At 41.5% G+C, this 23122-nt stretch overlaps 1 protein-coding gene across 2 annotated transcripts; it reads left to right on the plus strand.

Moving 5' to 3' along the window:
- Positions 1-6: 6 nt before the first annotated feature.
- On the plus strand, positions 7-18377 carry phf5a (PHD finger protein 5A). 2 transcript variants are annotated; one of them, XM_003220994.4, is made up of 4 exons: positions 13-321; positions 8552-8575; positions 13766-13932; positions 17880-18377. In XM_003220994.4, exons 1-4 carry the CDS (start codon positions 270-272, stop codon positions 17967-17969), a joined length of 333 nt encoding a protein of 110 aa, XP_003221042.1. In that variant the 5' UTR covers positions 13-269; the 3' UTR covers positions 17970-18377. The 2 variants fall into 2 exon arrangements, with proteins under 2 accessions (XP_016849210.1, XP_003221042.1); XM_016993721.2 differs by lacking the exon at positions 8552-8575 and having other exon boundaries at positions 7-321.
- The last annotated feature ends 4745 nt before the right edge of the window (positions 18378-23122 follow it).

Consider the following 23122-nt stretch of genomic DNA (forward strand, 5'->3'; position numbering starts at 1 on the left):
ACGTAAGAAAGGGGAGGAGCTTTGTCAGGTCTTGGCAGAAAGATATAACACGTTCGCATCATTCTATCCTTCCTTCTGCTTCAAAAATAAATTGATACTACGGCTTTGCCTTGGAAGGAGAGTGGAAGCAAATCCTTTATGTACTCCCTGTACTAGCCGTTAAAACAAATTCCCGCTTTCTGTGGAGGCGGGCCTTCTATTTGCTTCCAGGACCTTCAGTCGCGAGGTTTGAAGACAACCGGCGCCGCGCGGGAGAGAGGAGGCCCAAGATGGCGAAGCACCACCCGGACCTCATCTTCTGCCGCAAGCAGGCCGGAGTAGGTGAGCCGGGGGCCTCCTCTTTCCCCTTCCCTCGTTCGGTGCCAGGTGGGAGCGGGGCTGCCCTTGGCAATGGGACTTTGAAGTCTAGCCGGTTTACACTGTAGAATTAATGCAGTTCGACCTCGCTTTAATGGTTCGATGCTGTGGAAATTGGGGATTTGTACGTTCTGCAAGGTCTTTAGACTTCTTCCAATTAACAGATCCTTATCGTTGAGCCATGGCAGTCATAGTGGGATCAGGCCATATTTATTCGACAGTTTACATTGCACCCAATGGCAATTTGAGGTTATCCTTTTATTGTTGTTTATTTTGCCAACGCTCTCCCAGAGTGGGATCCCACATGGCTTCCAAACCCATGTATTTATTTATTTCCCATATTTGTACCCAGCCCTTCTCAACCAGAAGGAGACTCAGGGCGGCCTTACAACAGACAAAGATTTGATGCCAACAACATACAGTTCCAAAATAAGCAGTTATAATTAAAAGTCAGGCAGTTAAAACATCCCTTATTAAAAATCAATTAAAATCACACTAATTCAAATCATAGTCCAAGGCCATTTGTCAATAACACAAATTCACTCATATTATTGCACTGTTTCAATTGCTGCTCAAATACTTGGTCCTACAGCTACGTGAAGTTTTTTCCTGAGTTCATTAGGGAGGGAATTACATAGATGAGAGGCCACCACTGAGAAGGCCCTATCTGTCGTCCCCGCCAATTATGCTTGCGGTCCAACCATAAGGCGAACTAGGCACTTGCCTGTGGCGCCATTGTCCTGGGGGCGCCATCGTCCTGGGAGGAGGGCACCACTCTCCACCTCCTTCTCTTTCGGGCCATCTGGCGGCCACACTGGGCCTTCCGGCCAGCGCGGACCCACCTTCACACCACGTGAGCCCACCTTTGGGGCCTTCAGAGATTGTGAGGTCTGTGGGAACTTGGAAGCTAGGTATGTGGGGTTTATATATCTGTAGAAGGTCCAGGGTGGGAGAAAGAACTTTTCTTTGAAGCAGGTGTGAATGTTGTAATTAATCACCTTGATTAGCATTTAATGGCCCTGTGGCTTCAAGGCCTGGCTTCTTCTTGCCTGGGATAATCTTTTTTTGGGAGGAGTTAGCTGTCCCTGATTGTTTACTGTCTGGATTTCTTCTGTTTTCAGAGTGTTGTTCTTTATTTATTGTCCTGATTTTAGAGTTTTGTTTTTTTTACTGAGGGCTATCTGGGTTATCTAAGTCCACACTGCCCTATATCCCTGTTCAAATATAGTAATTCCTACATAACATTACCATGTATTGAACTGCCTTTTCTATTGATTTGTTGTAAAATATGAAGTTTTGGTGCTTAATTTGTAAAATCATAATGTAATTTGATGTTTAATAGGCTTTTCCTTTATCCTTCCTTATCATCCAACATTTTCGCTTATCCAACAATTTTATTTTTCAGTGATTGGTTTGGGGGGGGCGCCAAAATTCTGTTCGTCTACACTTGAAAAATACCTAGGGCCGGCTCTGCTTGCGAGGGTAGTGGGATTGAGAGCAGGGACTCCCCCAATGATCTTAACCTCCGAGGTGGATCATAGAGGGAGATACGTTCGGACAAGTAAGCTGGGCCGGAACCATTTAGGGCAGTGGTTCTCAACCTTGGGTCTCAGAATATTTTTTGGCTTACAACTCCCAGAAATCTCAGCCAGTTTACCAGCTGTTAAGATTCCTGGGAGTTGAAAGCAAAATATCTGGGAACCCCAGGTTGAGAACCATTGATTTAGGGCTTTATAGGCCAAAGCCAGCTCTTTGAATTGTGCTTGGTGGTAGACTGGCGGCTAGTGGAGCTGGCGTAACAGGTGGATTGTGTGCTCTTGTACACTGCTCCGGTGAGCAATCTATTTGAAGCTTCCCTACAGTCTTCAAAGGCAACCCCACATAGAGCGCGTTGCAGTTTTCTATTCGGGATGTAACAAGAGCATGGGCCACTGTGGCCAAGTCTGACTTCCCAAGGTATGGGCGCAACTGTAGCCCAGGATGTAAAAAGAAACCGTATTTTTTTTAAAAATCAGTTAAAAATATACCAGACTTAACAAAAAAAACCCACAAAACATGCCCAATATTAAGCCATCCATGTTTATAATAATAAAATTTTATTTCTAACTCGCACCTCTCACCCTGAAGAGACTCAGGGCAGCTTCCAAATATAGCACAAAAACATGGCAAACATTCAATGCCGTAAAAATTCAAAATATTTACATATAAATTAACACAGAGATAGCAACTTTGGCAAAAATTATAAAACAGTTTGGTATAATTGGTCATACTGAACAGTTAAAATCTATATATATATATATATATATATATATATATATATATGTTCTGATAAACAACCAAAACACACCAAATTTGGCCACAAAAGACATGGTCATCCCGACTGTGTTTTTACATTTTAAAAAACCAAGAAAAATAAAGTCCTAATTAGAGGGAGAGGAATAATTGTTTCTATCCCATTGCTACCAGTTAGAAGGCTAAGCTCCACCCACTTTGTCTCCTAGCAACCCACTCAGCCATTTAATGGCGCCCAGGGCCTCTTTAATTAGGCCTCTTCCACACTGCCTATAAAATACAGATTATCTGATTTGAACTGGATTATATGGCAGTGTAGACTCAAGGCCCTTCCACACAGCTATATTACCCATTTATAATCTTATATTATCTGCTTTGAACTGGATTATCTTGAGTCCACACTGCCATATAATCCACTTCAGTGTGCATTTTATACAGCTGTGTAGAAGGAGCCTCATATAATCCAGTTCTAAGCAGATAATATAAGATTATAAATATACAGTAGAGTCTCACTTATCCAACATAAACACCCTGGCAGAACGTTGGATAAGCAAATATGTTGGATAATAAGAAGGGATTAAGGAAAAGTCTATTGAACGTCAAATTACGTTACAATTTTACAAATTAAGCACCAAAACATCATGTTATACAACAAATTTGACAGAAAAAGTAGTTCAATGCACGGCAATGCTATGTAGTAATTACTATATTTACGAATTTAGCACGAAAACATCACAATGTATTGAAAACATTGACTACAAAAACATTGTCTACTAAAATGCTGACTGCGTTGGGTAATCCAGAACATTGAATAAGCGAATGTTGGATAAGTGAGACTCTACTGTAATATGAAATATTTACTGTGGTATAATACAGAACAATATAATCTCTAAAACCAGGACAGTAATTAACGAGCAACACTCTGAAAGCAGGGAAATTGGGAATTCCAGAAAGGAAACAATCGGGTCCAGCTAACACTTCCCAACAAAGGATTCTCCCAGGCAGGAAGCAAACAGGCTTTGAAGCTGCAAGGCCATTAAATGCTAATCAAGGTGGCTAATTACAGCATTCATATCTGCCACACTGAGACTATTAATTGCTATTCAGCCTGGCCAACCAAGGATTCCGCAAGGTAGAAAGCGGCCAGGCTTGCAAGCAGCAAGGCTATTCAGTGCTATTTAACCTGGCCAACCAAGATTTCCCCTAGATAGAAAACCCCCAAGCTCTGAAGCCATTATGCCACTCTGTCCCATACAACCAGGCCTAGAAAGGATGCTCTTTGTAGAAAGCAGCCAGGCTTTTAAGCTGCAAGACTATTCAGTGCAGTTCAAGCTGGCCAAACAAGGATTCCCCTACTAAGGAAGTAGCCAGGCTCTTTAATTGAGGGTGCTATTCCAACTACTCCAGAAAATGGCCAGGCTTTGAGGCTGAAAGGCTATTCACTGCTATTCCACCTGGCCAACAAATGATTCCCATAAGCCACAGCAAAGCGTGGCCGGGCAAAGCTAGTTCGTATAAAAATCTAGCTCTTCGATAAAATTAGACTTAAATAGTCGTTGTCAACTTGGTCCACTAGGATAGCATTAGTGATATTATTCATCCTCTTCTCTGTAAGCTAAAATTCCCACCAGCCACATTTGAGATGTGAATGGGATCGAGAGGAGGGCCTCGATGATTGCAGTCAAAGCGTGTTTATAGACGGGGATGTGGGATGTCAAATAGCTTAGGCTCAAACCATTAAGGGCAGTGGTTCTCTACCTGTTAGTCCCCAGGTGATTTGGTTTACAACTCCCAGAAATCCCAGCCAGTTTACCAGCTGTTAGGATTTCTGGGAATTGAAGGCCAAAACATTTGGGGACCTACAGGTTAAGAACCACTGATTTAGGATTTTATTAAGTAATAATCAGCACTTTGTATTTACCCTGGAAGCAGACCAGCAGCCAGTGGAGCAGTCTTAACATGGGAGTTGTCCGCTCCCTGTACGGCACTCCAGTTAGTAATCTGGCTGCCGATCTCTGAACCAGTTGAAGCTTCCAAACTATCTTCAAGAGCAGCCCCACGTAGAATGCATTACAGTAATCAAAACGGGATGTTATTAAAGAGTGGACTACCATGGCCAGATCTGGGTTTCAAGGTATGGGCACAACTAGCACACAAGTTTTAACTGTGCAAAGGCACTCCTAGCCACTGCCAACACTTGGGGTTCCAGCAATGAGGCCAGGATCACCTCCAGACTGCAATCCTGCATTTTCACAGGGAGTGTGACCCCACACCCTGATCCATTAATACATTAATACAGTAATGTTTATACATTAAAGGCTGATTTAAATAAAAAATGTCTTCCCCTGCTGGTGAAAGGAAAGCATGTTGTGTTAGGCTTAATACATAGTAATATAAAAACTTGGGATATGTTGCCCCCTAATATGATGGTGACAACTAGCTTATAAGGCTTGAATTCATGAATGAACAATCTGTCATTCTCTGTATAGAAAAGGAGAGGGTTGTGGTCTCCCCCCCCCCCCCCCCCTCCAATCTGGTTTGCCATTCTGGAAAATGGATTGGTTGGATTTGGATGCACTATTTTCCTGATTAAACAGCATCCTGTGGGGATTAGGTCAAGGCAGCTCCTTTGTAAAACATAGGCTCCATCTACGTTGCCATATAATCCAGTTTCTGAATGCATACTATCTGCTTTAAACTGGTTTATATTAATCTACACTACCATATAATCCAGTCTAAAGCAGATAATCCGCATTCAGAAACTGGATTATATGGCAGTGTAGATGAGGCCATAGATGTTCCCCGATTGCTTTTTCTTTCCTCAAGATGTCCAGCTGGCTCTATGCAGGGCCACACAATCCACTGGATGACGCTGAAGAAGTCACACTCTCAACCCTAGAAAATATTGCAATAGAGCAGTGGTTCTCATTCTGTGGTCCCCAGATGTTTTGACCTTCAGTTCCTAGAAATCCTAACAGCTGGTAAACTGGCTGGGATTTCTGGGAGTTGAGAACCACTGCAATAGAGGCTTAGGCCTTAGTGTCGCCTTAAATCAGAACAGTCAAAAACAGTAATCAGTTTTGAATGCAGATTATCTGAAGTAACATATTTTCCTAATGCATCTTAATACAATTTATTGTTTGCGTGTAAGCTATTGTGAGTACTCTAGGTGGAAAACAAGCTAATTGCAACATCATTGTAGCTGACTCAGATTGTTTAGGTACAGCTATAATGCATTAGAACACAATGTGCAAGACATAACTTCTGTGCAGTCCTTGGATCTAATCCATTTCATGCACTGGCTCAAATTTCTAGCACATGTACACAGGCCTTTTTTTATATGATCTTATAATTCAGTGCTGTTTTCAATAAACACAGTGGTTATAATATCTGCTCTTGTATTGAGGTGGGGGGTGTACTTTCTGCAGTGAGAGCCAGCATGGTATAGTGGTTTAAGCATTACACTACAGCTTTGGAGACCAGGGTTCAGATCCCCAATCCCCATTTAGCCATATAAACCCACTGAGTGGCCTTGGGCAAGTCACACACACTCAGCCTTAGATAAATTCAAAGGCAAGCCTCCCTTGCCAAGAAAACCTGGGATAGGTTCACCTAAGGTTACCATAAGTCGAGAAGGCACACAACAAAGTTGCTGTAGTAGTGAGCATTTTAAAAATCATATTCTTGACCTGAACATGCTTACTTTAGACTCCTGCCCTTTCCTTTATGTTAAAGAGTTATCTTATGAGCTTACCTTAATCTGCGTCATTGCTGACCTATGACGTACATGAAACATCAGGCATTGCTATTGTTTGATATTTTTTTAACATAATGATAGTACTTTCTTTGTCCTAGCTTCCAAAAAAGGTATTAGATTTTTAATTTCTGTTGTTTTGAAAATGACGCTCTTTCTTATGAACAAATATAAATTTGGCAGACAGGCAAAAGATAATTCTAGTTTTAATTGTTTGCTTTGGATATAGTGCTGTTGACATTTACAATGTATGGCTATGGCTACAGTCCTCTAAGTGTGCATACCTGGAAATATGTCCACTGTTTCAGCCTCATAACAACTTTGAAATCATGCTTAATATTTATGAGTTTTTTAGCCTGGTTTTTGCTGCATCCAAAACCATATAATCTACTAATCTCTTTCCTGCACACTGATGAAAATTGGTTGTATGAATGTTTGGTCAAACATGAATAAGGGTAAGAAATAAGTAATGTTTGACATTTGCTCCTGGAATATTGGAAGTTAAGATTTTATTAAAATTTTTAAAGAAATGCTTTACTTTTAAACCATTACACTATGTAACATGATTTTGTTTCTGGATTATAAATGTCATTTCCTAATTGATTCTATCATAAAAACATGGGAAAGGTTTATTAGACTGCGGGGCATTCTGCTGCACAGTTTGCTATAGTTTTTCAATGAATATCTCATAGTTAACCAATTAAACATAGTTTGTGGCAGCCACAAAAACGAAGTTTCTGGAGTATAACAACTACTTTTGATATAAGTACCACACAAGTAAACAGGAAATAACACTTTCAATGCGGAAACAATTTTTTTTTCAAATGTGGTTACATAGTGTTATTGGCTAAGTATCACTGCATATGAAAATAATATTGAAGGGTTAAAAGAATTATTGAAGTATTGATGTGGGGAATGCTTTAAACACTAAGTTTCCATATGAATGTGTCACAGACAGAACGCCACCAGATAAGATTCAACACAGTTTATTAAAGATACAGAACCAAAAATGCCCGTAAAAGACAAAGGGCTAGGCAAAAACTCGCCTTCAATATGAAAAGACACTAAAAAACAGTTCAAAAGATAAACCGGATTAAACTTCCGTTTAATCCGGGTTAAACCAAAAATGCTTACTTCAGCCTGGCTCTTAAAACAAACAAAACTGGTAAACTAAGATTCAATGAAACATAAATAGCTGGCAGCAGATTACTCTCTGCTACTCAACAGCTGTGGTTGATTAACTAAGTTGTTACTCCTCCGAGCAGCAAGCGAACTCCGGGTCCAAACACATCAATCAGGGCAGAAGCAGTCAGCGGGGTCCCAATCCGGTCCAAGGTCGAAGGCCAGGTACAGACGTCTTTAGTTCACCAGTTCCACCGATAATCACAGAAGGGATAGTCCAAGGTCGAAGTCAGTCAGTCAGTCCAGCGTCAATCCAGAGTAGGCAATTAATGTCCGTCAAAAAGACGACGGAGGTCCAAGCTATTAAGATTAAACACAAGTTGCACAGGAAAAGCCCACACAGTTCCTCCCGCCGTCTATGCCCAGTGTCCTTGGTAACTTACGTATTCAGCAAACGAATCACACCCGTCTTCAGGAAATTCCCAACAAGAGCCCAAGCGTTCGTCCAGATTACCTTGCCCAACGCAATTAGCCCTGGATTCTAGACCCCATTTTATGCCAGTTTACAACTCCTCATCGCTGTCAGCTGTTACCCTAATTCCAGGTGCCTCATCATCATCATCCTCATCAGAGCTAAAACACCTTTGACTACGCCCCACAGCATCCCCAGCTGTGGATCCCGTCCCATCCCTCCAGCTCGTCCACGGGTCTAATCCTGCAACCCCCCAGTCGCCTCCCATACTATCATTGCCGGTGGCACCCAAATCCTCCCTCACACGAGTCCATTCCATATCATCCTCCTCTGAGCTAACCATCTCTTCCTCCATTCCCTCGGTAAAACCCTCAAAGGAGTCTTCGTCAGTTGGTTCTGCAAATAAGTCCCGCAGCCATTTCCTTTCTCGCTCCTCAAGAGAGTCTGACTCCCGAGGAGTCTTACGACCACGTCTCCCAGTATCGGAGCCATAAGGCTCAACCATAACAGAATGCTAATTACCATTATTTTCTCTCTTCCTTTTCCTTTTGCAGCTATTGGACGATTATGTGAAAAATGTGAGTATAATTTCTCATATAAAGCATTGTATCTTTATTCCTCCTTATAACTTTAAATATTTAAACAAAGATAGGTCCTGTTAGATTAATTGTTTTGAAAAGAGGTGGGATAAATGCTCACCTAACCTTCTTATGTTTATGGTTAAAATTCTCTCTATATGTAGATGTCTGTCTAGAACACATCATCATAAGAATTAGAAGTTTCAGCTTTTTGTCTAAATCAGCAGACTGATAGATGATAGAGAACTTTTTAAAAAATCCATTAAATTTGAATGTCCCATTATAACAAAACTGTTCAGTCTGAAAAGAAAATATAAAAATGGGAGAATAAGATGTATTAAAATATATGCTGATCCTCTATGTCAATTTTCCTTTGTAACATAAAGATAAATTAATAATAGGTTAACTCTGTTGTGATAAGAAAAAATGATAAAGCTTAGGCAACAAAATATAGATGGGTTATAAAACAGATCAAAGTCTACGTCCAGGTGTCATTGTCCCCACAATCTCTTGTTTTTCAAACATCTTTGAGATCTTCTGAAGTTGTGTATTGCTGGACATAGTGCTGTGTCTGAATTTTCCCATCCAAAGGAGCATTTCAGAAATTCTGGGGGCTGCAGCAGACATAATGTTAAACTCAATTTTAGAACTATAAAACTAATTCTTTAAGGAAGTAAAACAGGAAAGAAACAAGGAAATGAACATGTTCTCTTCATGTAGGTGATCATTTGCAGTACAGTAGTCTCGCTTACCCAACCTTTGCTTATCCAATGTTCTGTATTATCCAACTCAGTCTGCCTTTTAGTAAATGTTTTGGTAGTCAATATCTTCAATACATTGCAATGTTTTGGAGCTTAATTCGTAAATACAGTGATTGCTACATAATGTTACCGTGTACTGAACTGCCTTTTCTGTTGATGTTTTGGTGCTTAATTTGTAAAATCATAACGTAATTTAACATTTAATAGGCTTTTCTTTAATCTCTTCTTATTTTCCAACATTTTTGTTTATCCAACGTTCTCCCGGCCTGTTTAAGTTGGATAAGCGAGAGACTATTTTCCAAAGCATACAATCAACCACACCAAATGGTTGTTTCACTCCCTCCATTCCTCACCCCATAGCTTTCTTGTGAGTACTGCCTGGAGTCTCTTCCTTGCTCCCAGGAAGGTGAATAGAGAGGGAGCAGAGCCCCTTCCTCAAATGCATGCCCTTCATAAATAGTCAGGAGCCGTAAACCACAATTTTAGCCCTGAGTTACTAATCTGGCCATTTCCAGCTCATTGTGGAGATCAACTTCCAGTGAACAATGGTGTGGCCTGCCTGGAAAAAAATCATAAGAGCCCAGACACACACTCTCACAATTCTGTTGCCGCCTTCTGAGAAGATGGAGAAAATCAAGGAATTAGTTAGGGATCTTTGTTAAGAGTAAAACAAGATAAAATGAATCTGTAGGGAGCAACATTATTTTATTATGGAGAAGCAGACTGCCCTCTCTGAATAATAATTTATGTATTGAAACAAACTGGAATCAGTGTGAGTTGATTTGAAGATATGAATATTTCATATGAAGTCCAGACAGCTTCAGCAAACTGTAGCTGTTTGAATTGAGTCATCATTTCTTCTAACTAGCTGTGAACTACAGCCATGTCACCATACTATTCGTAACAATAACGAATGATTGGTTTAGAAAAGCAACCTTTTATGATCAACAATATACATAAAGGAAAAACTGTTTTAAAATGCTATTTTTTAAGGATTCTGAAAGTTAAATGAACTTTAACTGAACATACCCAAAACAGAGTATCTGGAATGTGGCCTTCAAACTGAAAAAAAAACTAATTCAAATTAATTGACAAGCACTAAAGAAGGCCACCCAATTTAAATGCCTAGGGTCACTGGCCTCCATAGATGGTGACACAATGCAGATGTATGGTTACAAATAAATGCAGCCTGGTTGAAATGGTGGCAAACTACTGGCATTCTGTGTGACTCAAAAATGCCTGAACAACTCAAGGCTAAGATCTACACTACAGTTGTTCGCCCAGTAGCCCTCTACAGCAGGGGTCCCCAAACTTTTTAAACAGGGGGCCAATTCACGGTCCCTCAGACCGTTGGAGGGCCGAACTATAGTGTTTTTTATTTTGAACTATGAACAAATTCCTATGCACACTGCACATATCTTATTATGAAGTAAAAAAACAAACAAAAAGGGAACAAATACAGCCTCAATGTTAATAATAATCATCATCATAAAAATAATAAAGAGGGTTGGAAGAGACCCCTTGGGCCATCTAGTCCAAACCCCTTTTGCTTTTGTGCAACAAAACATAATCAAAGCACCCCTGACAGATAGTCACTCAATAATAATAATAATAATAATAATAATAATAATAATAATAATAATGGGATCTGCACACATCATCCGAAAATACATCACACAGTCCTAGACACTTGGGAAGTGTTCGACTTGTGATTTTGTGATACGAAATCCAGCATATCTATCTTGTTTGCTGTGTCATACAATGATAGTAATAATCCATCATATATATCTCGTTTGTTGTGCCATACTCTGTCTTTGTGTCAACAATAATAATAATAATAATAATACCATAATTAAAATGGTTGGAAAAGACCCCTTGGGCCATCTAATCCAACCCCCTTCTGCCTTTGTGCACCAAAACAATCAAAGCATCCCTGACCAACATAATTCAACCACCTACTAACACAGTTAACCTATTTCTATAAGATGTGCCTCTGTATTCATTTTGGAAACTGCCACTGGATACATTCTGTGCAATACAAAACGAAGTGTGCCATTTTCCCCAATGTACATTTAATGTGATACCTCAAGCAAGGTCTTAAGTTCCTCTGTGGCAGCGGTGGCTGGAAAGGAGCGCACGGGGCGGGCAAGGAGGCAGGAAAGGTGAGTGCCTTTCTCTTCTTGTTTGCCCAGTGCTTATGTTCCTTGGCAACAGCGGCAGCGGGAAAGGAGCGCACAGGGCGAGCGAGGAGGCAGGGAAGGCGAGTGGCTTTCTCTCCTTGCCCCGTGCACTCCTTCCTCGACAGCGGCGGTAGGAAAGGAGCGCGCGGGGTGAGCGAGGCGAGAAAGCCACTCACCTTCCCTGCCTCCTCGCTCGCCCTGCGCGCTCCTTCTTCGGCGGCAGCGGCGGGAAAGGAGCGCGCAGGGCGAGCGAGGAGGCAGGGAAGGTGAGTGGCTTTCTCTCCATGCTCGCCCCGTGCACTCCTTCCTCGACAGCAGCGGCGGGGCGAGCGAGGCGAGAAAGCCACTCGCCTTCCCTGCCTCCTCGCTCGCCCTGCGCGCTCCTTCTTCGGCGGCAGCGGCGGGAAAGGAGCGCGCGGGGCGAGCGAGGAGGCAGGGAAGGTGAGTGGCTTTCTCTCCATGCTCACCCCGTGCACTCCTTCCTCGACAGCAGCGGCGGGAAAGGAGCGCGCGGGGCGAGCGAGGCGAGAAAGCCACTCACCTTCCCTGCCTCCTCGCTCGCCCTGCGTGCTCCTTCTTCAGCGGCAGCGGCAGCAGAAAAGGTGCACGCGGGGCGAGGGAGAAGGGAAAGGCCTTTTCCTCTTTCTCCTTGCCACACACATCTTTCTTGGCAGAGGAGGAGGGAGCTACTGCCCCGCGGGCCGGATAAATAGCTCCGACGGGCCGCATGTGGCCCGCGGGCCGTAGTTTGGGGACCCCTGCTCTACAGGGTAAAGTGCTGGCCAGCAACAAAGAAACCTGAACAAGTCCTTAACACAATGTAAATGAAAATGCTGAGATGGAGACTTGGCTTGACACTTCTTAACCATGTGCCAAATGATGACATCCATCAAAGACTAGGAATAAAAGCGATCAGCATGGAAATGCAGGAAGCAAGACTATGCTGGTACGATCATGTCATGAGAAGAGACCAACACCTTTAACACAAACAGTACTACATCTGGAAATTGCAGGGTGACAACCACATGAATTGCCAAAGAAAAGATGAATGGATACCATCAACGAAGACGTGTGCTGCCAACCTGAGACCTGAGGATGCCCAAAACAAAGCCTTGTGGAAATGACAGTTACAATGCTAACTCCTCCATTTGGAAAATACCTTAGAAAGAAGACTGAAAGTTAGACCCTTTGTTATTTAGAGTATAGCATAAAGACCTGTCTTTTCTGCTTTTACAAAAGGAATTTACAGCATTTCTATCTTGGAACAAAAGTTAGAGGTTCACTTTGCATTAAGAAAGAGAGTAAAAATAAACAGAAATACAGTGTTCCCTCACTTATCGTGATGGTTATGTTCCAAGACCACCTGCAATAAGTGAAAATCCGCGAAGTAGGGATGCTATATTTATTTTAATATTTATACATTATTTTAGTAGTTATATACTGTTTTAAGTCTTTATCAACCAATCGTATGTTGATAAATTGCCTCCTCCTCCCATTGCCACTTGGACTCCTTTTCTCTCCCTTCAGCTTCTCCTTCCTCCCTTAGGCTGTAAATTGTAATTTTTTATTATTTATAATATTCTTTTAGAGTTTATTGAAAAACCGCAAAACAGCGAATCTACGAAAAGCGAAGTAGTGAGGGAACACTGTAAACAGAAGACAAGGCTATGAAACCCAGCTAGCCAAGAAGGCAAAGTCTTTCTGTTGCTCTAGTAACCTTTTTATGCATATCACTTGTTGGTTGCCTCAGCCTGAAACTGGTGGAAGTCTTTTGTGTCTATGTGTAATGGTCTCTGGACTTTGAAGTAAAGTATCAATTGCTCGAGTCTCTGGCCTTGAATGGGGCACAAAAATTGTGATTTAAAAATACGCTCAATGAAAAGAATATGCAAAAACAGATCTGTTGGAAGCTATTTGGGACCCAAAGGAAAAATTTCAAGGTGGCTCTCCATGGCAATCTGGGACTAATCTGAGCACCGGGGGGCACAGCACAAACATTTACCTAGCTACAGGTGACTTGAAAATTATTCAATGGAACAGTTCAGTAAATGCAAGTTCCCTCGAGCTTCAATCTGTAAATAATATAACACTGTATATTTAGGTTTAAAATACAAGAAGTCACCATTGTAAACATATACTTGAAAGCAAATCCCATTGACTTTACATTTAAATCATGTTCTAATGGACTGTATTTTTGAAAAAGTTATCTTGTCTGTATCTTTTCTGAAAACTTTGTACTTCATCTGCAGGTGATGGCAAGTGTGTTATTTGTGACTCGTATGTGCGGCCCTGCACATTGGTGCGTATATGCGATGAGTGCAACTATGGCTCTTATCAAGGACGCTGTGTGATCTGTGGAGGTCCAGGAGTCTCAGACGCCTATTACTGTAAAGAATGCACTATCCAGGAAAAAGATGTAAGTGGGGTTTCCCTTCTAATCTCTTAAACAGTTATCACCTATCACTAAAGTTTACTGCTGGCTAGTGTGCTGAGTGAATCTCTGAAATTTCAAAGATATTTGGATCTTGACATTTGTTGTGTTTGTAGCTTCCCGTTTCAATAAAACCAGTACATACACCCCTCTTTTCACAGAATCTTGACATGAGCACACATGATGGCAGTCCTGTTAATAGAATTCACTTATATATTAGGTTAATGAGATAATGAAGTGGTATGTTTTTAAACTGCCTTAGGTTAATACTGTTATTGATAAAATAGCTTATTTAATTGTGCTTTGCATTCTTTTTATTATCGTGATTTTTTTCAAAATGTCTTGTGAGCCTCCTTAGGTTTTGATAGAGAGACAGATAGTATATAAACTACGTATTTTAACCATCGTTATAATAAACCCTTTATCTAATGTTCTGTACCTTGCATACACACACGCTGCCAGATACATTTTGATGACATTTATCTTTGTAGTAATCTGTGTCAAACTTCCCTGCATGCTGACAGCTCTCAGTTGCATTTGTGGTTTCCTCTGTACCTGGTCATATCTTGCTTTGGCCAGCACCCTAATAGCTAAGTAACAAGTCATAACTGGCCATTCCTTGGCTGGTGAGGCCCACCCAGGCTCATTTTGCCTGCTCTTGAACACCTAGGGAAGAGGGAGAAACATTGTGCTAGGAATTGAGATTGCTCTTTTTCCACCTCATGCAGCTAGAATAAGCCTAGGTCCACCCCTCCAGTTGATCAGTGGTTACTCGGCGTCTCTATTGTTGCATACTAAGGGGAAGTAGCCAGGCAGAAGAAATAGGCTCTGCAGGCTGCTGTAAGCATGCCAGTGAAGACTTAGCTTCCACTAACATGATGTGGCATCAGAGCCCTTAACTCCATCTAGTGGCAATTATGACATAAACCCAAAATACAGTTTAGGCATTGTTCTTTCTCTAAAGCGTAACAGTGGAATTTTATAGTTCTTTTAAAAATTATTCAAACTTGTTTGTAGTTGCTGCTGAGTAGCAAATGATACATTAACAACCTGATGATACCACTCTGATGGCTGAAAGTGAGGAGGAGCTGAGGAGCCTTATCACCAAGGTGAAAGAAGAAAGTGAAAAATCCAGGCTGCAATTAAACATCAAGAAAACCAAGATTGTGGCAACCAGACTGATTGATAAATGGCAAATAGAGGGAGAAAGCATGGAGGCAGTGACAGACTTTATATTTCTAGGCGCGAAGATCACTGCAGATGCAGACTGCAGCCGGGAAATAAGAAGACATTTACATCTTAGGAGGAGAGCAATGGCCAACCTCGACAAAATAGTGAAAAGCAGAGACATCACACTGGCAATGAAGGTCCGCATAATGAAAGCAATGTTATTCCCCATAGTAACTTATGGATGCGAGAGCTGGACCATAAGGAAGGCTGAGCGAAGGAAGATAGATGCTTTTGAACTTTCGTGCTGGAGGAAACTCCTGAGAGTGCCTTGGACCATAAGAAGATCCAACCAGTCCATCATCCAGGAAATAATGCCCGACTGCTCACTGGAGAGAAGGATATTGGAAGCATGGTTGAAATATTTTGGCCACATCATGAAAAGACAGGAAAGTTTGGAAAAGATCATGATGCTGGGGAAAATGGAAGAAAAAAGGAAGAGAGGCCGACCAAGGGCAAGATGGATGGTATTCTTGAAGGAACTGGGGGCGGCGATGGACGACAGGGAGCTCTGGCGCAGACTGGTCCATGAGGTCACGAAGAGTCTGAAACAACTGACCGAATGAAAAAGAAGAGCAAATGATACAAAGGGTTTTCTGGGGGACCAGAACAGAGAAATCTATGGAAAAAGTGTTTTTGGTTTTCCATGAGCAGTATTACATACGGTAGAGTCAAGAATCAAGGTCAACTAATGTACCAATAATACCAACTTTCCGACATTATTTTTACAATAGCAATCTTTTTTAATGAACTCCTTTTCCATAGGGAAAACAATCATGAGTGATGTTATTATGTTCACCAGCTTGCAATTTGACCCTTTGGAGAATTCAGCTAGTTTTTGATTTGTAAAATATTTTCTGGCACTTTCAGTAGTTAATTATGACAATATACTGGTACTGTGCTGAAAACTGAAGCAAGAATAACAGTATAAAACCCTCATGGTCAGGATTTGTGAAAAGTATGTAATTTGTTCTGGCTTAAAGCTAAATATCCCTTTACTGCAAAGGACTTACTCTAGGCATACTCGAGTCTGAATTTATCATTTCTTTGTGTCTTTCCCAGTGGGTTGCCTTTTTATACATCCTCCAGTCTGTGCTTCCCTGTTTTTTTCCTTTCTCAATGTTTTCAAAAATGCTTCAAAATCTGCAGAGCCTCAAAGCAGAAGACCACACTATCCCAATAGTGCTTTTTTATGGAAAAGAGGAAAGTTTGCATGTGTCTGGTAGAGAAATCGAATTGCAGTGTCATGCTAAGATTGTGTACTTAAACGTTCAATAGAATCTTTGTGGAAGCATGCAAAATTAATTTTAAGATTTTAGAGTACCTAACTCTTTGCTGAACTTCAAAAGGGAAAATATGTTAGTTATAGTTCCAACAAAGCTCTCAAAGTGCCTGCATTTATTACAATGTCAGGCATGTTTTGAAAAGTGTAATTCCTTTATAGAAACAGATTTTAATAAAGATGCACACATACAGCATAAATAACTACAGAAAAACTATTGCCCTAAATATTTTTAAAAACATTATGCAACTAAATATTTTAACATATAGTATGAGCCCCTAGTGATGCAGTGGGTTAAACCACTGAGCTGCTGAATTTGCTGACCGAAAGGTCAGCGGTTCAAATCCAGGCAGTGGGGTGAGCTCCCGCTATCAGCCCCAGCTTCTGCTAACCTAGTAGTTCGAAAACATTCATATGTGAGTAGATGAATAGGTACTGCTCTGGCAGGAAGGTAACAGCGCTCTATGGCTACATGATCTTGAAGGTGTCTACGGACAACGCTGGCTCTTCTGCTTAGAAATGGAGATGAACACCACCCCCCAGAGTCAGTCTCGACTAGACTTAATGTCATGGAGAAACCTTTACCTTTTTATGAAACTAAATATTTCAATGTGCAAAATGAAATTAAATATTTTAATGTGTAATATATAGCATTTACATTCCACGAAGAAGCAGATCTTTCTCAATCATTTACAGTCTGCCCAAATTCTTCATCAGTGGTAATTGCTATTTTATGTATAGAGAAGATGTTAAACAGATGTTTTATTCCAGTGTGTATAATGCTTTTGACTTTTATTAACAAGGATGTGCTTTCTTTTCTTTTTAATTAGTACATTATAATCTTTGGGATGTCAACATAACTGGAATAATTTATAATAGACAGAATTATTATGCTATAGAATATTTCTTTTAAATGCATTTATGGTTTTTTGCAGAGTTTTTTTTAATACTAGCAGTAATGACTTTCCTTTATCTTTTCTAATTGTTTTATCTTTACAGTGTATTCTCACAAAGGAATTACAAATGTTTAGATTTTTTGGAACTTTGTTAGCATTTTAATTAAAACAGTACTTTAAAAGCTTTGTTTCTCTCCTTTGCTTTGGCCTAAATCCAAATGCTAGTCCCAACTGAACAAAACTCGCTGGATCAATAGGAACTTGTTAAGTCAACACTTAATGTAAGTTCCATTGATTTACTGGGCCTCCTTTAATTAGAACATCTGTGATTTAGGTTTTTGTTTATTTCCTCTGTCCCCCTGTAATGCCACCCATTTTTTCCTTTTCATAACTATCTCTAGCCAGCTTTTGTATTATAGTTGGGCAAATATTAATTAACCTCCCAGCCAACCTATGCTGTCATTAGTATGAGAAGTCAATTAGGGTTACCCTTGTTATAACATACTCTCTCTCTTGTTGCATTTCAGCGGGATGGCTGTCCTAAAATTGTCAACCTAGGCAGTTCAAAAACAGATCTCTTCTATGAGCGAAAGAAATATGGCTTCAAGAAAAGGTGATCCCCTCCATCCACTACAGCGCACCTGCAGAAGACGAGGAGAGTATCTACAATATTTTTGGATTACAGTTTTCCAGGAAACCAGTTAGCTTTTTTGTTTTGTTTTCAATCTTTACAATTTATAGAAAAAAACTATCTAAACTAAATATGGAAATTACTTCATCAGTAGTTAATGTTAATGAGGGATGTCAGCATTGCCTTTATATCTGCGACAGAAGAAAGTAGTTAAGATTTCAGCCCCTATTATTTCCAGTCCATACTGTCTTAAACAAGCAACATGAATTTCTTTTGATTAATGCCTTTCATTGAGTTATGACCAATCTTGTATTTTCCCTGAAAAAATAACCTGTTGAAATTCTATATCTTTGAGGACTGCATCAATAAAATTGTTTAGTGTTTTCTACCTTAAGGTATTGTCTCCGTTGCTCTCTAAACTATTCTTTTTGGCCTTTTGTTAGATCTGTTCAGGAAAAAAAAACAATGGGTATACCTTCCATATTTGAATGTAAATGTGTTCTTGGCATTGCCCTGACTTGTGTTTCTTACCTCAGTGCCATATGGTTATGTTACCAAACCCACAATTCTTGCCTACTGCTGAGAAAGACTGGCAGCCACTTGAGACTAACCCAGTTTTGTTTCATTGTGGTTAATCTCTTGGAACTAGTTCAGCAGCAAGAAAATAACATCTTGTTGCTAGTGCAGACAAAGGCCCATAGGAAGCAGGTCATAAAAGGATGGGTGTTGCCAGGCCTAAATTATCCTTTCCATTCCATAAATGGAAATGCTGTGACCTGTAATTACCAGTTGCAAATCACATCCAGATGTTGAATACAAGTTGTAGTCTGTGTACAAAAGCAATTTAGGTGAAAGAAAGAGGTGTGGCAATAACATGGACTTACAGCTACCAAAGCAGCCTGATGGTAGAAAGCACTTAGCCATAGAACAGGTTCAGCCAGGGAGGAGGCAACAAGCTTCTTGAGTGCTCCTAATCTGGGCCTCTTTATTTTTCAAAGAAATTCTGAAGTTGACCTCATTTACTTCCAAAGCATATTGATTGCGTGATAAGCAAAACATCGATTCAGGATTGCAACACAGAAGTGATTAATACGGCTTCTTTACTTGCTCCAAATGTTTATTGTGACATTTTAATTTGCAGCACCCATTGTTTAATGTTTTTGCCCTTCCACAACCTTTTATAAATGTTTTTAATGTTAATAATCCTAGGAATTTGTTACTGAAATGCTGGAGACCAGTATGATCTATGACCTTAGTTTCAGAAATAAAATGCAAACTCTTAAGACTCAGCACAGACCTTTACTCATGTCTAGTCATGCAGCACATTCAAATGTAGATTAGGATTTTTTTTCTTTCTGCCACCTTGACACTTAAAGGTCAGGCACTACTGGATCTGACTTAAGCTTGAAGAAAAAAAATCTCTGGTATGGAATGAAAAAAAGATGTACAGGAAAAGATAAGCAAAAGGAATGACGGGTTTGAAAAGATGGAAACCATTTAGGAATATGCTTTCTGTATTTGACCTTGCCTTCCTTTGGTCCATTAGATTCAGAATTGGCCATTTTATGGGGAATAAAATTACATTTCCATGTATATTAGCTTGCCACCTTGAATTTGGCTTCTTGTTGGCACCATGTACTGTTCAACTTTTTAAAGCTTAAAATTCTAGAAATAGGTAGCAATAAAAAATAAGCTATTTGTTTTTAAATTCCGCAATTATTCATTGTAGATGCTTCCACCCGAGTGCATCCCACCTTTTGTATATATCTAGGTGTTGAATAAATTTGCTTTTGCTATCTTCCTGTAATTTCAAATGGGGGTGGGAAGAGAGACATTTGGCAGGCCACAGTGCTATGGCTGGTGAGTTACTTTTAAGATGTAAGGTGTGCCAATCTGTTTTGTTGCATGTCATGAGAAATCTGTTACTGTGCTGGTGTGTGCTACTTGGAACATAACAATTCACTGGTGTATTCAGTTCTATTTCAGAACTGAAACTGTTTTAAAAGATCTATAGGCCAGTTCAACCTCTAGAGAGAGTGGTCTTGCACTAAAAGATCTCAATCCAAAATTATATTCCAGCCTTTTTCTTTCTTCAGTGGCACCCCCCCCCCCCCTTCCTACATGTCTATACAATATAGATTGCTATAGCAGTTTGGATGCTGCTATGGTCATGTTCTTTATTCAAACAAAAAAAATTCATTTTTTAAAATTCTACTTAAACTGTCTCTAGTGTCTTTTGCAAACTTGAAACAAACTGGTACTTTAAAATCCATTTATCCCATTTTAGCATGTCATTGCAATGGATAGGCTCTTATTTATTTATTTATTTATTTATTACAATATTTATATCCCGCCCTTCTCACCCAACAGGGGACTCAGGGCGGCTTACAATAAAACAGACATATAAAAACAGTACAATACACTATAAATCAGTTAAAAATTAACTTACATATAACATTCATAAAATGCATTTATAGAATATAGATAGGCGTGTACAAGTTTAAAAGACTGGGTCTGTCAATTGAGTTCCAGTATACATAATAGTAATTAATGCTGCTGATTCTTATTCGAAAGCCTGGCCCCCAACCAAGTTTTTACCTTCCTACGGAAGGATAGGAGGGAGGGAGCCTGCCTGACTTCAATGGGGAGGGCGTTCCATAGGCGGGGAGCCACTACTGAAAAGGCCCTGTGTCTCGTCCCCGCCAGCCGCACCTGTGAGGCTGACGGGACCGCGAGCAGGGCCTCATCCGACGATCTTAAGCTTCGAGGTGGGTCATAGCGGGAGACACGTTCGGACAGATAAGCTGGGCCGGAACCGTTTAGAGCTTTATAGGCTAAAGCCAGCACCTTGAATTGTGCTCGGTAGCTAATCGGCAGCCAGTGGAGCTGACGTAACAGAGGAGTAGTACGCTCCCTGAACGCCGCTCCAGTTATTAACCTGGCAGCTTCCCGTTGGACTAATTGAAGCTTCCGAACAGTCTTCAAAGGCAGCCCCACATAGAGTGCGTTGCAGTAGTCTAAACGGGATGTAACAAGGGCGTGGACCACCGTGGCCAAGTCTGGCTTCCCAAGGTACGGTCGCAGCTGGCGCACAAGTTTTAATTGTGCGAAGGCTCCCCTAGCCACCGCTGAGACCTGGGGCTCCAGGCTCAACGATGAGTCCAGGATCACCCCCAGACTGCGCACCTGCACCTTCAGGGGGAGTGTGACCCCATCCAGCACAGGCTGTAACCCTATACCCTGTTCGGCCTTCCGACTGACCAGGAGGACCTCTGTCTTGTCTGGATTCAATTTCAATTTGTTGGCCCTCATCCAGTCCGACACAGCGGCCAAGCACCGGTTCAGGACCTGAACAGCCTCCTTAGTGACAGGTGGGAAGGAGTGACAGAGCTGGACATCATCTGCGTACAGATGACACCGGACCCCGAAACTCCTGATGATCTCTCCCAGCGGCTTCATGTAGATGTTAAACAACATGGGAAACAATACAGAACCCTGCGGGACCCCACAAGTCAACGGTTGTGGGGCCGAGCAGGCGTCCCCCAATGACACCATCTGGGACCGACCCTCCAGGAATGAGTGGAGCCACTGCAGGACAGTACCTCCAAGTCCCATTCCTGCGAGGCGTCCCAGAAGGATACCGTGATCGACGGTATCGAAGGCCGCTGAGAGGTCCAGCAGAACCAGCAGGGACACACTCCCCCTGTCCAGTTCCCGGCGAAGATCATCGACTAAGGCGACCAAGGCTGTCTCGGTACCATGCCCCGGCCTGAAGCCAGACTGTGCCGGATCCAGAAAATCAGTGTCCACCAAGAATCCCTGGAGCTGCGAGGCAACCACATGTTCCAAGACCTTGCCCAAATAGGGGAGATTGGAAATAGGCCGAAAGTTTCCGAATTGAGTGGGATCCAATGATGGCTTTTTCAACAGCGGCTTGATCACAGCCATTTTTAGGCTCGCTGGAAACTTGCCCTCCCGAAGGGAGGCATTCACCACCACCTTCACCTACTCGGCCAAACCCCCTCTGGCTTCTCTCACCAGCCAGGATGGGCAGGGGTCTAGGATGCATGTGGTCGGTCTCGCCTCTCCAAGGATCTTGTCCACATCCTCGAGCTCAACCAATTGAAATGAATCCAACAAAACTGGACAAGCAGGTGCACTCGTTACATCCTCAGAGACTGCCGTTAATATGGTGTCAAAGTCGGAACGGATCAGAGCGACTTTGTCCGCAAAGAACCGAGCAAATGCTTCACAGCGGGCTGCCGAGTTATCAGGGCTCCCACCTTGATTGGTGGGAGTTAACCCTCTGATAACACGGAACAGCGCTGCCGGACGGTTCTGTGCGGACGCAATGTTGGCCGCAAGGTGGACTCTCCTTGCAGCTTTGATTGCCGCGGCATATGCCCTAAGATAGGAGCCGAGCCGTGTTCGGTCTGACTCGTTATACTCTTATGGGGGGGTGCTTATATATTCTACACATTCACTGGGTTTAGGGGCACAGGACTCCCAGAAAAGTGAGGGGGGAAAAACTCTGCACATTCAAAATTGCAAAAAAAAAAAAAACCAACAAAAAACAAATTACCTAAGGGAATAGCCTTTTAGGAATATCTAGGTCAGGGGTTCCCAAACTAAGGACCACAGGCTGGATGTGGCCCTACAAGCTGATTTACCTGGCTCCCACCCTAAACTTTATATTTATGGTTGCCCTAAGTCTGAAATGACTTGAAGACACACAACAATCCTAATAAACCTCACTATCTCATCATCCAAAAGCAGGACCACACTTCCCATTGAAATACTAGTATGTTTATGTTAAAATTCTTCTCCATTTTACGTATTATATTGTTCTTTTATGGTGTTAGGGTTTTGTTTTGTTTTTGGCATTACAAATAAGATACGTGCAGTTTGAATTTGTTATTTTTTTCAAACTATGGTTTGCCCCCCCCCCCCTTCCCCTCCCCAACAACAGTCTGAGGGGCTGGGAACTGGCCCACTGCTTAAAAATTTTGAGGACGTCTGCTCAAGGTCCTTCAGCACATCACTATAGTCAATTTCTGGAAGTTGGCCATAGAATCACCTGGAGGACCTAGAGATTCATATAAAGAACATTTTAATCAAATCTCCAGATAATCAATTCTA

The sequence above is a fragment of the Anolis carolinensis genome, chromosome 5, assembly GCF_035594765.1.
Source record: "Anolis carolinensis isolate JA03-04 chromosome 5, rAnoCar3.1.pri, whole genome shotgun sequence".
NCBI lineage: Eukaryota > Metazoa > Chordata > Lepidosauria > Squamata > Dactyloidae > Anolis > Anolis carolinensis.

Coding starts and splice junctions, on each gene's coding strand:
- phf5a (XM_003220994.4), top strand. CDS start 270: ATGGCGAAGCACCACCCGGACCTCATCTTCTGCCGCAAGCAGGCCGGA. Junction 322..8,551: donor CCGCAAGCAGGCCGGAGTAG/GTGAGCCGGGGG, acceptor TTCCTTTTGCAG/CTATTGGACGATTATGTGAA. Junction 13,933..17,879: donor GCACTATCCAGGAAAAAGAT/GTAAGTGGGGTT, acceptor GTTGCATTTCAG/CGGGATGGCTGTCCTAAAAT.